Source organism: Corvus moneduloides, chromosome 1 (genome assembly GCF_009650955.1).
Source record: "Corvus moneduloides isolate bCorMon1 chromosome 1, bCorMon1.pri, whole genome shotgun sequence".
In the NCBI taxonomy this organism is placed as follows: Eukaryota; Metazoa; Chordata; class Aves; order Passeriformes; family Corvidae; genus Corvus; species Corvus moneduloides.
Window position 1 is genome coordinate 53,418,782 of NC_045476.1, and position 14,838 is coordinate 53,433,619.

At 43.7% G+C, this 14,838-nt stretch overlaps 1 protein-coding gene and 1 long non-coding RNA gene across 3 annotated transcripts in view; one reads left to right on the forward strand and one right to left on the reverse strand.

Moving 5' to 3' along the window:
* LOC116444488 overlaps window positions 1-14,838 on the reverse strand; it is a 31,506-nt gene that overhangs the window by 15,988 nt on the left and 680 nt on the right. The window contains exons 1-2 of one of the 2 annotated variants that reach the window (XR_004240338.1): window positions 14,227-14,463; window positions 9,192-9,477 (exon numbers count right to left, since the gene is read on the reverse strand). This is a non-coding gene — a long non-coding RNA (uncharacterized LOC116444488). Of the gene's footprint in view, window positions 1-9,191; window positions 9,478-14,226; window positions 14,464-14,838 lie in introns of those variants that run through there. The other variant, XR_004240340.1, reaches the window with a different exon arrangement.
* The window catches only part of RAPGEF5 (Rap guanine nucleotide exchange factor 5), a 160,773-nt gene continuing 160,359 nt past the window's right edge, over window positions 14,425-14,838 (forward strand). The window contains exon 1 of the mRNA XM_032109909.1: window positions 14,425-14,659. Coding sequence (XP_031965800.1) covers window positions 14,471-14,659 — 189 coding nt within the window. The 5' untranslated portion in view covers window positions 14,425-14,470. The remainder of the gene's footprint in view (window positions 14,660-14,838) is intronic.

The following is a 14,838-nucleotide window of genomic DNA, read 5'->3' on the forward strand; positions in this document are numbered from 1 at the left end:
TTGGTTTATTGATATTAGGCAGATTTTTCAATAGTATCAAATAACCTGTTTCACTATATTAGTAAGCACTCATTATTTTGGATTGTATTAAAGTATATGAGGAACAGTAGCAGCATTATTAAATCATTTTATGTTGCATATCTGCTTGATAATCAGGTTGTGTAGTCAAAATGAAATAATTACATAGCGTGAATCCCAAATTTACAATACAGTGTTTCACGGGATCTTTTGAAATGTCAGTTCTCTATTTCAGGTAGCTTTCTTACTTTCTGAAACTGCTGAGAGTTGTGGTGGACCACATACTTCCAAGATTCACAATTCATGACATGGTCAGATTTCACTGTTTTGACCAGCCCAAGGTGGTGGAGACACCTTATGCCTCATTGCTCAAAGCAGCACTTGGTGGGCATTTCTTGATCCCTGTTTTTTTTTCTGTACTGTAAACTGATAGTAATGAATGGTTCTTCTGGCTCTTTCTTGCCTGGCAGGTAATAGTGGGAGCTTCCAAGCTACACCAAGGTCACAGTTAAGTCTGTCCTAAGATGTAGTGCAGATTTTAAGCATAGGGAGTAAGAGGGGCACACCCAAAACAAAGGGAAGTAAGGGTAAATAAAATTTAGCGCCTCTTCAAGGTGCTCATGTTGTGTGAATACATCTGTGCATTATCATTGTGTTCATTACATATTTTTCTCAGACGCATCGGCCTTAAGAGCAAAGGTAAGGTGACGTTGTAGCATGACATCCTTTTCTAAAAGCCTGTGAATGGGGGGTTAGATTTTAACTCTTCTCCCTTTCTCTTCTCTTCTTGAATATAAAATGGTTTCTAGCTGGGCTGTTTAAAAGATTCATATGGAGAGTCCAATTTGTGTTGGTGATTCATTTGTAAAGCTTCAGGTGAGGGAAATGAAAACCTGCAAAGAATTTCCAGCAGAAAATTGTATGTGGAGGAGTTAGACAACAATTTCCTGTATGGACCAAAGCCTTCTGTATAGCTGAGTGTCAAAACTGCAGCAGTCACACTACATTGACTCCCACGCTGGCATTTTGCTATCGCCTCTATATGCACTAGAGCAGGCAAAGACAGAACACTCTGAACTGGGTTTTTGAAAGCCAGGATGTAGAATTCAACCTTCCAGAAAGCAAAACATCATCAACAAAAGACAGTGATTGTGCTTTAAAGCCACCTGGGAGCAGAGGGAGAACACGTGCTCAAGCATTCAGAAAGCCGAGGCAGCCTCACATTGTTCTGCTCCTGATTTTGCCAGTGAGACATGAAACTGAAACAGTTGTGTTGCTGATACAGAGAAAAAGCAAGTTGCCTACCTGTGCTGGCCTTGAAGGCTGCTCTCCCCCTGAGATAATTCTGTTTAGTTTGTTTCTTCTCCTGAGCCTTATGCTGGAATAAAACAGGAGAAGGACAAGGGTGGGAGATAAGGGGGCACAGCCACTGCCAGCAGTTTGGAAATCTCAGTGGCTTTTGAGCACCTCCAGGCCCCCTGACTACACCAGCACAAGCCAGTGTTGTGCTGCTACGAGAAGAGAGCAAACACTGCACTCTGGAGAGCAGCACCTAGAGTTGCCCCAAAGTCCTACTCCACTGGATATGCTGGAAAACAGCTATTAAGAAGAATACAAAATTAATTTAATGACCAAAGAAATAGCCACTGAAGTTAGTAGCTGGTGAACATGAGGCAAATCTTTTGCAATGCTTAGTTTTGCCTTGGGACAGTAGACAAGAAATGAAGTGTTGCTATCTAGAATTCCTACATATTTCTTTACACTTTTTCAGAAATAAAAGAGAAACGTTCATAAAAGTGAATGAAGCCACTTGAACCCTTTGCCCTGCAGAGCAGGTCGGCAGAGAAATGGGGAAGAATATTGTGATGCTTCCAGATTTTCCAGGAAACTAGCAATGCTCAGGAAATTGGAGAAGCTGGAGTCTCTTGCATGGATGTGTGCCAGAGACAAAAGCATTGTTATAACAGCTGAAATCTGTTTCTACAGGCCCCATTGAGGAGGGCATAAGTACGTACTTAAGCCTATCCCAAGGTAGCAAGGAGCAGAAGTGTGGGCTGAAGTTCCAGCTGCGCTACTGATAGCGTGAGGCAGCAGTGTGACTCTCACTACATCCACAGCGGCTTTGCTCTGCTTCAGCACCTCTTTGCTGTAACAAAAGTAATTATGTTGAGGTGACCGACCTGAACTGGAACATGGCTTTAGGTTATCTTTAACTTAAACTGATGAAGGCAAGGATAAATATTTACACTGTCTGATTCCACACAACTATTTAGGTGCCCCGAGCCATGTGCTAGTATTCATGTCTTTCCCTTTGGAAATTCAGGGAAGTTGGGCTCTCAGGCTCATGAGTTCTGAATCACATTTTAATTAGATGACTAAAATGCCTGTTATAAATATCTTTCTAAAAACAAAGTTTTAACTGTGAACATAATTAAGTCTTGAAATCAATTTCAAAATTCATTTCAATTTGTCATCACTTGCAGTCTTTCAGCTGATCATGAGTGTTCATAAACATACATTTCCCCCACTTGTGTGGGGTTCTTATAGGGCACATTCTAGCACTGTGCTGCATAATTTGACTCAGGTCCATGGTGTGCTTTACTGTGCATTCCTCCTGAGGGAAGAACTGTGTACACCAGGATGGCTTCTTTTGGTAGCAAGATGTGGCATGCGTGTAAGAGCCTGCTTTTCCAAGAAGGTGCCTGGCAATGTTTTATGGTAATTGCAGTTTCCTGTAACATACACTGCATGCTATAGTCAGCATCAGTCATGATCAAAGCATGACTTACTAAAACCAGATTATAATCTACCAGAGACAAGTTTCCTAGTCAGCCAGGAATGACTGCTAGATGATGCTACGCAATGTCTGGAAAGGTGATATAAATGACTTCTGAAGTAACAACTTGGAACATAGTCTTGGTTTTCCAATTGCTGTACGCAGTGATTGCTTGTAGACACTGAAAAAGAGCTGTGTGAAAGTTTCTGATAAAGCCACAGTTTTCTCTCATTATTTTTTCAGTGCCTTGCTGGAAAAAAAGCTCAGACAATTTCAGATTGTTACCTTGGACCTTTGCCTTTTTATCTTAGGAAAAGGAACTGAGCCTCTGAGACAGCATGAAATGCTTTAGGTAGTTCCAGGAGTGTGAGAAAGGATGTTTACTGTCTAGGCACTGATCAGAGGAGATTTTGCATCCACTAAAATGGTTTCACATCCAAGCCCTGGATCTGAATATACCCATTCAGCTTCATTTTTACAAGGCTACATGTCATCCTGGGTTATTGTTTAGGAGGAATGGAGAAGGGTCAACCATAGTCAGTAGCAGATTGCTACCTGTGCACCCAGGACATTTTGCACGCCAAATAGTGTCTTGGAAGAGAGCCTTCTCCTGTGGGTTTCATGTCAGCTATTTCTGTCAAGTGGCACCTGCTTACGCTGATGGAGGAAAAGTAACTGTTGTAGTCGAGTTCTTGGTTCATGCCCTCTCCTCAGTATGTGAAACTTCGTGCAGGTTGATGGTAATGGACACTGGAAGCCTTGATAGAATGCTGGGTGTAGTGGTGTCCTTTTACACTGCTTTGCATTTCTGGCACTCTTTTGATCTCAAGATCTATCTGTTCAGAACTGATTAAATCATCTGTGAATCATAGGAAGGCTTGGGGTGAGATTTGGCAGTATCATGGAGGGATGTGGGCAGGAAGGTTTTATGGGAGTATGGGACAACCTCAGCTTTTATTTTCTGCCACTTGGTACTTTGGTTTCATGCCTCTGGCAGGGGAACACGTACAGTGGCAGAAAGCAAGGGAGGTATACGCAAACGGTAGGAAGACAGAGCCATATGGTAGTCAGCGTGCTGATTGTCAGTGCTGTCAGTGCTAATGCTCCATAAGCCCCTCATGCTTTCCTCTGGGGAAGAAAACATTTGCATTTTAGCAGACCTTGGTAGCTGTTGAAGTCTTTGTGGCCAAGCCAGAGGCTCTGGACCTATGGCTGGTGTCCTAATGGAAACGATGGCTGTGATGTCCATAATCTTGATAGCAGGGCTGGCAAGCAGCACCTGGCTAGCTGCTTGACCAGAGATTATCTGTGACGGTTCTAAAGAAGAAAAATGGAAGAATTTGGCAGTTTTAGTCCAGCAGTCTCACAGTGTTCTTGAAACTGGATGAACTCTGATTTACTTCACTGCCCTAAATATACCAGTGAGTCCTTTTATGCATGCTGGCATCTGTGGCAGAATGCAAACGTGATTTTACTCCCCGTTCCTTTACTGCTCCTCTCTTCTGTTGTGCCTACTAACTGGAAAACACGGTGAGGCTGAATGGTGTCCTCAGACTAAGTGCTGTGTATTCATCCACAGCAACACAGCCTCCAGAGAACAGGTTAAACAACAAATGGTCTGTATGCCTTACCTTACAGTTACTGTTTTCTCTACACCTTGGGTAGGACAAAGGTTTCAGACATGGAGTCTGTCTTGGAGATCCTAACAAAGAGTTTGAAATCAATTTACAATTTTCTTGTGGTGTAACCAAAGATAAACCCTGTTTATTTAATTAAGGCGTGTAATTGATATCCAAGACAATGAATACGTAGGGCATGTATGTTGGACATCTACCTGAGAGCTTTGTTACCTTTGAATGAAGGATAATGTAAATGTTCTCTCCTGGCTTAATTATATTTTTCCCCCATTTTACAGGAATGCGAATGAAAACCCAGTGCAAGATTTAGGTGTCAGCAGTGCAGCTGCCTAGGTTTGAGCTGCTTGCCTTAATTCGCTTTATAGTCAGTAGAGTTAAAAACGTCATTTGTAAGACCTGCCTTATTCAAAACACAGTGGCTGAATTCAGGCCTACAAAGTCTTCTTTCTCTCTGTTGACAGGAAAGGGGGCCTAGTTTATTGGTTCTTATGTTGATAGACTACAGACGGCTAGAACCCAAAGGTGAAGAATCAGTGTGAGGAACTGCTTCCATTACATTGTTCTCCATTTGAAATGCGTTTATTTGGTTTTTAATGAGATCCAGTGTGCTTCAAAGCTCTAAAACAGAGTAAGTTCTCAGCCATTCCCCAAGCTGGCTCAGCTTTGTTAGTGGGGCTCACAGACAAACTGTCTGGTTTTACATGACCCAATTAGTTTTAATAACTTCCCGTTCAGACAGCATTCTCACTTGCCAAAATAGAATTTTTCATGAATTACTAAATTAGTAATCTGTTCTTACTGACTGTCAGCTTCAGTGAAAGCTGATAGGAAGATGTTCTTGGCTTGTAATACAAGCCTAATACAAGCTTGGGAAGCACTCACTACATTTCATCCTATTTTTATCAGCCTTCTCCAGCCACCTACATTCCCCTTTTCCCAGGTGCCTTTTATTAGCTTGTTGAAAATCTGTGGGAAGTGAGACACTTTAACCTTTGAAAGGTTCACAACAGGTATTTACTATTTCCTCTTCTAACAAGTCAGAAGAACCAAACAGTGTTAGAGATCGAGTCACCACACACCAGTAAAAGTAGTTTACCAGTCCATTAGTTTATTATTACCAGAAAGCTACCTAGGTCTTAATTAAACTGCAGATCTATCTGCCTGAGACTAATACACTTTGGCAAGAATTGGGAAAGAGAAACTCAAATATGTAATTTAATATTTTTTTTTTTCTGTAGTGTCTGTTAGGGATTTTTTTTTTTAGAATTGCTGCCTAGGACAAAGTTTAGAAATAAGTATCTAGCTGTAAACATCTGACTGTATTGAGGCAGTGTAAGGTTGGGGCAATAATGTATGTCCTATTTATTATCCTATAGGTTTGACTGTTAATTGTGATGTGGGATGCTGGACTGGCTTCCAAGCTCTATTCTTCAAAAATTATGCTGCAAATGAATGAAAACACTGAAGAAAAGGGAAGAATTGCTATTGTCTAACCACAACAGTCCAGGCAGGCTGCCATAACAGCATTTTAGAAGCTCTAATTCAATAATTAGATCCAGCTACAAATGTATTAGTTTAGCCAAGTCCTCTAGTTGGCAGAATGTCTTAAATTTCCTTTGACAAATGCTGTTGTTTGCTTAATACGTTTTTAGATAGTTTACGAATTGCTTGTCTGTAAGTTACTATGTTCAATATCAACTTGTTAATTAGATTAATTTGGTTTGGTATTTTGCTAGAAAAAGGTTATTTATATGAATGTACAATTTTATTTCATTACAGTTACAGACATAATACTGTTTACCAACAGTAGCGTATCCAATTTTCAGAAAATACTGTAAATGTCTTGCAGGCAAAGGACAAAAAAGGCATTTTTCCAGGGCTTCAGTGAGAGGGAACAGTTTTTTCTTGTGGGAAAGAAAGATTCATCTCATGCCTTTTGCATGTACAATGCCCTGTGCTTACTGTGACTCTCTTCCTGCAGGTTTTACATGGCTGCTGATGGCAGCTTGTTGGGAGACTGGACTGTAAGAGTCTTGCTTTACAGTTCTGGCTGCTCCAGGTAATCTAAACACATTTCAGACAGATAAATGCATGTAGACCCCAGAGCTAGAACTGCTCTCATGTAGAAGTACACCTCTGTAGCTGAGGTTCCAGTAAAGCCCACCTCTCCACAAGCCAACATCCGTAATCTTCTGTGGGTGATCTCAACTGGATCTATGTTGACATCTTAGGGAAAAGTGGTTTGCTATCCCAAATTCTTTAACTCCCCGACTCCTGTTACCTTTCAGAAATCTCCAGAGGTGCTTGTAAACAGTTAGAGGAGGCTGAAAGGGGAGCAGATTATGACAGGCAGGATAAAGACAATTTCTTCTTTTCTCCAGGTGTGCTGGATATCTCAGCACAGGGAGACCTGTTTTGGCCAGACACCTCTCCTTCCCCAGCCTTGCCCCCTTGCTGTCTGCTACTTCCTTGAACAACAAGATTGCTTTGATCATGTTTTCCCACAGTCCCTTTGAACAGATGTCCCACAGGACAACTGAATAGTCAGGAATCCCAGGAGTGCTGTTGGTGTGAGATCTGAAGGCTCATCAAGCTGTAGCTCTGGACACAGAGTTGAAAATGCCCTTGTGTGGATCCATTCCAAGCCATTTACTATACCCTAGGCACTTCCTGCACTGGCAGATGTGGAAGGCAGTATCTCTCCCTGGACTTCTGCTTATGCCTGCAGACTTGCTGGGTTGAACCTTCCCTGCTTTAGCACCACCCAAATGGAAAGGACAAAGCCACCTGGATTTGTCTACAGCCTCATTACCTCTGCTGGTGCTGGTATGGCTGAACATCACTGCCTTTAATGTTATTCTTAACAATACCAGAGAAACCTATCTGGTCACTAAGCAAACCTACACCATCCCTTGTACAGTGCAGACTGTCTTCTGAACCCCCAATCAGACACGATCCTCTTTTGCAGTCATCTGCCTCCCTGTTTCTGTTCAACAGCTGCAATCCTCTTATTCAGCGGGAAAAATCAGGCATAGTTAAAAGAAAACAAAACCCAGAACAAATACAAACAAATCAAATTAAAGAAAATGTTTTAAAGCATTTCAATACTCACATGATGTTGTGAGATGGTTTCATGTCTAAAATGGTAATATTATTTCTGGCAATCTATCTCATGCTATTCTTTTGTTGATTTTTCCAACCTCTCAGGAAATTGGAATGAAAATATTTTACTGATGTTACTATCCCTGGGAAAAGCTTGTCAACATAGATCCAGGTCTATGCTGAAAACTCAAAATGTTTGGCATGTGGTTTTGTATTTTTCCTTCATCAAAGAGATTATATGGGGCTAAGGTCTGTTCACATGGAGGCAGTGAGAGATACTGGCAATGTAATTAAAAAAAAAAGGTGACCTTTCATATCTGTGTACACATATATGCAAATATCTCTTTTTGCAAATGATAATATAATCATATGAGAAAATCATTACATTACAGTAGCTCCCTCATACGAAAGCTGAGTAGACACTCTAGGGATGTATATGCTATAGAAAACTCTGTCTCTCTCTCTCTCTTATTTCTGTAGTGGTTCTCTAAGCAGGGGGATCAATGAAGCCTGATTTTGTATGGATTTGTGTCTTGAGGTTGAGACCCTATCTGGACTTTGAGGTCTCATATGAAGTGTTGCACTTTTTACCTCCCTGAAGCATTAACCACAGCTCTTAACTGGTTGCCTAGTTTCAGAATACTTTAAAGGACTTAATAGTTTTTGGATTTCAATACCTCTCAAATGTGCTCAATGAGCTTAAGCATTTGAAGATTCACAGAGAGGTCTCATGCTCAAAGAGGCAGCACAGTATCTTAAACACGGCTTCCACAAAATGAGGCTAAAGAGTCCTCACCCACATATGGAGAAGAAGCATAAAATATAAATTAAAACAGAAAACATGAATTTAAACATAAACAGAGAATTTAACAGCTAAGGAAGAAGAGACACATTTGCAGAATAACCATTAATCACACAGGGGAAATCTTCCATTACCTGTGAGAATTTAGCACCTAATTGCAATTTGTCTCTTAAAATTTCCTACAAAATCTCTTCTGTAAATGTATGTAAAGCATCTCACACTGCACATTAAAAAAAAAAATCATGTATATGCCTGTGTGTCTGGGGGCTAAAGGAACTTGAATTTTAGTTGCAGCTGCCAGAAAAACTCCCCGATTCCATGGGTTCATTTATGTGTTTTCTTTTAAAATTTTTAGTTAAATGATATTGATTTGTCATTTTGAGATTTCTGTGTTTAGTTAAAAACCAACCAACCAACTAAACTGAACAAACTCCATTGAGGATCTTATTGGCTTTGGAGTTTAATTTTAGCCTGTAAGAGAAAGAGCAATAGCTCAATGACAACACTGTTTTGACAGAAAAGGCCAGACATATGAGCTTTAGAGTTTTAATTTCCCTGAGGGGTCATAAGGTTGCCTGCTACCAAGTATGTTAAAAAGACAAATCAAACTGAAGAGTTGAATCAGGTTCATTAGCTCTGGCAAATCAGTTACCACAGCAAATGCATTCTTCCTTTGGTTTGTATGAAAGCAAAAGCTTGCTACGCACCAAACAATGTAAATACAATGCCGTATATACATTAGTTTTGCCCTTGTCGTCATGGCTCAGTGATTATTAAAAAAGACCAGATTGCTAAAGGAAATGCAAAAAGATCCATTTAAGATTTCAAACCCCCTCCTGATAAGCCTCCTGCACACCTGTCCTCTGACCAGTGCTATAATTCAGGTTCAAACCACAGCACCAACAAACCCAGTGGCGCAGGATGCTCCTGAGCTCTCTTATCTTTGAGTGCTGAAGAGTCAGTAGCAGGGATCATGCCCCAATTCCATGGATGATTCACAGGCAGGACACAGGCTGAGCAGTCATCTGAAGATGCTCTGAGAGTTTTGAAGGCTGGAAGAGGTGCTGAGGGCAGAGGGGCAGGTGGCTCTTAGTGAGGTGTAGGGAGAAAGGGTCAGGTGCTGAACTGAAGAGGTTCACAGGCTGTCAAGAGAAAACTGGGGGTTAAGAGAGGCAGATTCAGACTTTCCAGCTATGAGTCACACAAATCATGAAACCACTTGAAATATTTCACCTACTCATACATCTCTTTTATCTTTAACCTCTTCCTTCTTTTTTGTAGTTATTCTCCTGTTCTGCTTTCTTTCAAATCACACCTTGCACTGTTTTCCTGCTTCCTGGTCCCCTGTTCCCATTTTGGTATCTTTCTGTTGCTGAGCATTCACTACATTTTCCAGATCTTTCACATTTTGGAAATGCTACAAGCAGTACTTCTGAGCTTAAGTCACTGAATATTTGGTCTATATGATGACACAGTACTAAACAGTTTTTTTAAAAAAAAATATTACTTGCGAAACTAAATTGATTTTTTTTTTTTAAGTCTGCACTACCCAAATACACGCCCCCAATCTACATAGCTCTGATAACGAATTTGTGCTATTTATATCCATAGTAAATTGGTGATATTCAACGTTTAAAATGCAACTGAGGTCCCACTCTTTGATCAGGTGGAAGGGAGATAAAAACTCAAAAGTCTCAAGCAAGTTATTCAGCCAGAAAGCAGATCCCTAGCAGCTCTGAGGTGTGGACAGGTTGGTTTTGTTCTGAAGCTGAGTGAACCAATGAAGAATTGCCGAAGCAGAAAAAGGTGAGAGGTTCCCAGACTTCTGCACTGCTGTCTCCAGCTCACAGCACAGTGGCTGAATGGTCACTCGCTGCACTTGTGCTGTGGATGAAGTGATGAGGGGCACACGTGTCCCTTCTTGGGACTGGGAAATGTGTCCCAAGACTGCTCTGAGGCACTGAAGTGGCAGAATGGAGCAAAGCCTTTCCCAGGCCTTCTCTTTTATGGGGTCATTGCACATGTTGTGTTTAAAGCCAGAAACAAAAATCTGCCAGGCCAGGCTCCTCCATGTCAGGAGCCCAAGAGCTGGCAGGATCTCGGAGCATGTCAGGTGCAGTCTGCAATTCATGTGCACTGGAGTAATATTTGGCAAACTAAAATTTGTAGGATACAATTGTCAAGAGAGCATCCCACAAAAAGGAATCTCCTTTGATGTTCATCTGGATGTTGTATGGGAGGTGGGCAGTACACAGCTCACCTCTTCCTGTATGGGAAAAGAGGTGTTGTGAAGAAAAACCTGCTTGCCTGCTTTTTGAAGAGATGGGAAGAAGAAAATAAACTCAGTTTCTGAAAGGGTAGGAGAGCATCAACCCCCATCCCACTCCAGCAGGATTGCCCGGGGAAGGGGAAGTAGTGATTGGCTGGTTGTGCAGCGGGTGGTGGTGTTTTGGAAAAAAACTTGCTTTCTTTTGAATGCCTCCTGCCCAGGTCAGGGAGAGCAAATATTCAAAAAGGACTGATTGATGCCTGTCAATGACATATGGCTCCCACACACCAGTACTCTGCAATTCTGTTTCTGCAGTGCCTATCTCCACATCATGTAGGGAAAACTAAAGTGGCACGTATCAATTATTCCAACAGAGTCAAGAACTCCTAATGCTTTAAGACCAAAAGAAGAGTTTATTATGCTTTGTCAGGAAATGTCTGATACCAGATAATTCTTTCTTTTTGCAATGATCTACTTAAAAACTGATGTGAAACACATACAGGCATGAAACAGCTTGTATTGTTTTTACTGCATTTCTTTTGATTGTGCTACACCATGAAAGAAAAACAAACACATTCAAAAAAGCAGACACTCCCAGGCTCCACATCTGCAAAGTGCAGTAGAGTTGTTTAGGTCTCCAGACTCCATCCTGTATCTATTTAAACATAGATGTTTCTATATTTATATGAAGACTCTTGCAAGTAAGGGAACAAAGCCGAGTCCAGACTACACTCTGGAAGGTGGAGTTTAGATTTTAAGATTTTTTTTTTCAAGTTTAGATTTTTTGCTAGAAAGCCCAAGACAGAGTGATCCTTAGTTTGACTTTATATTGGGCCAAATTATAAGTGTTTAATCTTGAGAATTGGAAATCTCCAATGTCTGCACCTGGTCAGTGGATCTGATATTCCTTTAGTGTTATTGCTGCTGTTCACGAGGGACAGGAAATCCAGTCACCTGGATGCCAAATCTGTTGAGAATAGGAACCACAGTCCCTCAGAGCCCTGCTCTGCCTTCAGTGACAGTTCACTGAAAGCAAGATGCTCTGAACACAACATTTTGGCTGCAACACATTGTTTTGGGTTTTTAAATGAAACCGTTTTGCCAAATACCTCCTGACCAGGTCTGGTTTTGCTCTCTGACCCCCATCCCTTTCCTGTGGAGACCAAACCCATACTCATTCACCATGCTAAACTTTTAGTGACTTAACAAAAAGAGCAACAAAAAATTTAATTTTATACAATTCCTACCACAATCCTACCAAAACCTGGAATGATCCAAACAAGAACTAGAGAGGCCTAACTACTATCTGCTCAATTTTCTTGACAACTGATAGTCTGTATTATGCTGTCTGGCAGCTGATAATTTTTAAATACCCTTCAGGGCATATTTATTTCTCTTTCGACACTGTTTACATGTTATACTTATCTTGCTTGGTTAAAAAACAAACAAAAATTTGAGGACTGGAATAATTTTACCCTTTCTTAACATAATCAAATTACTTCTGGTTATGCTCCAGTCTGTCACATTAAGTCCCACTTTATTGAGTTGTCTTACTGTAGGTTGTATTGTAGCAGTGCCTGAAGACTCAGACAAAGTACATGGTCCTTTTGTGAAGCCCATAGACTAAGGATCCATTATTCTTTTGGGTGTAGATACAGTTTTCTTCATAATTGCATCCTGAGCTGTGACAAAGTGCCTGCCAGGCAACACAGCTGTCAAAACTACGTTGCAGGGCAGTTGGAAAGCACAAATCAAGTAAAATAATAGAAATGTTTGGGACACAACGTTTGGGATTGTCATAAGCACCCTTGTCCTTGCAAAAGGGTTGATGCTGATGTTGCCAGCTGGGACTGCCAAATCTCTCTGGCATTTTGAGGTCTGAAGGATACTTTTGGTCTAGAGGCTGTCACTATCCTGTCTCTTTTCTGTCTTTTGTGTCAGCAGTAGGCATCATGCAATGAGCCATATCACTCTGCTAAAACAGGTGATTATTTTTTTACACTTAACCTTTCAGATCTGGCTAATGTAATGGGCAATAGCAGCAGGAAGGAGGTGGTGCCAGAATGTGGCTGGAGCAAACCCTGTCCCTTTCTAGAGTACCCAGGTTGGCCTGATTCATGCTGCTCATCAAATCACGCACACAGGATGCAGTTAAACTGATTTAATGACAGACGGCTACTGAAAGGAGCAGCTCTGCTTTACCGTACTTCCAGGTTTATGCCTTCCTCAATCCTGCAACTGTGTGGTCACAAGGTGGATCAATTCAGCTGTCTGGCTAATCCATTGTTTTCTGAGGTGTTATTTTTCTACCAGATCAATCAGCTGAATAGAGCCTGATGGTTACCAGATCTCATGGAAGGGTGGCAAAGGGAGTAACATATCCACGGATTGCAGGTGGGATCACTGTTTTGCAGCAGCCTGTGGTCAGGCCAGTGCTACTGAAAGGCCAGGCTGCTGCTGCATTCAGGTGACAGATAATCCAATGTCACACTGATGCTGGAGGAGGCCATTGTGTGTCTCGGCACCCTGACACAGCTGGGCACATCTGACATCTTTCTACTCTGAGTAACCCTGTGATCCTAGGGGAGCTGGTTTAGGGAGCACATCAGTGATGAAATAAACCTACTCCTTTTTTGCTTTTTTTTCCCAAGGTTAGTGTCATGGTTAAGCCAGTTCCCTGTGGGGCTGGAGGAGTACTAGGGTCAGTCCTGAAACCAGTGGGACCTCTTGGTTGGGACAAGGCAACAACTTTCTCTAACATGGCTGTGAGATTGGCTTGGCTACAATGTCATTTACTCAGACATTTAGGCACTGGTAAACTCATCCTGGATGAGCAGGTCAGCCTTATTTGTAGCTTTGAGGCAGAAGATACATGTAAGATACATGTCACAGCTCATGCCACATTATCACCAGTTCTGTGGTCTAAGTAAGAGACAATAGAGTCTGGCAGAGAGGAAGCAACAGCTGTAACACTGAGTTAGAAAAGGCAGGTTCCAGAGACTAAATAAAGTCCCCATAATTCATGGAACTGAATTCTAGACAAGTCTTTTACAAATAGTAAGGGAATTGGTTTCTATCATTGAGAGTTCTCCTGCAGGGATTACCTGAATGACTGGAAGCAAGTCATTCACCTGGGATGAACTGCTTGGTTTCTCCAGTATCAATACTGGCTGGCATTGGAGGATGAAACACTCCTTTGAGTCAAAAAACCACTGGGAAGGGAACAGAGAAGGTCTTCATCCCTTGCAGCCATAAATAATCTCTGGACCAGAGGGTAACTCGGGCAAGTGGGAACGCGAGGAGGCCTCCAGCCCAGGCAGGCTCAGTGCTTGAGGGTCACACCAGCCTGCTTGGGACTTCCTCCAGCCCAGACTTGACAGCCTTCAGGAGGAAGCCGAGGCCATCCATCCCCTGGAGGAGCCCGAACCCCTCTCGCCTCGGCTCGGACGCGCCGTCTCTGAGCGTACTGACCGCTCTCCCACGTGTTCTCGCCGTGGGTGCGGGTCTGTGCGGGGCCCCACGGGCGGTGGGCACAGAGCCCGGGCGGCGGTCCCTGAGCGCAAAGGAGTTAACAGGACTTTCTGCCTTTTCCCGCCCGCGCCTCCTCCACCCTCCTCATTACCTGCACTTTATCACCGCCGGAGCCGCGGCCCGGGGCGGGAGCGGTGCAGGGCCGGCGGGGCTTCCTGCGGCGCTGGGGCCGCGCCGTGCGGGGGAAGGTGCGCGAGTGCTGCGCGCTGCGTGCGAGGCAGCGCCTGCCCGCCCGCCGTGTGCCTGCCTGTGGGTGGGAGCGCGGCTGGGGCTGGGGCGAGGGGAAGGCGGGCGGGCGAGCGGGTCTGCGAGCCGCAGCCCGGCAGGGATGCGGCATGGCCGTGGGCTCCGTGAAGATGCCGTCGCCGTCTGAGGGCGCGGAGCTGGCCCGAAGCTGGAGCCCCGGCGGCGGAGCCCAGGAGCCGCCGCCGCCGGTGCAGCTGCGGCAGAAGCTGCGGGAGCTGCCGGCTCTGCTGCGGAGCGGGCTGACGCTGCGGAGGAAAAGCGCGGCCGCCGCCGGCCGGGTGAGTGAGTGAGTGAGTGAGGAGAGAGCGAGGGAGCCCTGCCCTGCCGTCCCCTGCCCTGCCCGCCGGGCCGCGGTGCCCGGGGCAGGCGGGGCGGCGCCCGCAGCGCCCCCGGCCGGGCCGCGGGGCGCGGGAGGCCGCGGGCTCTCGGCGCTGGCCCCGCGCGGGGCCAGGCGGCG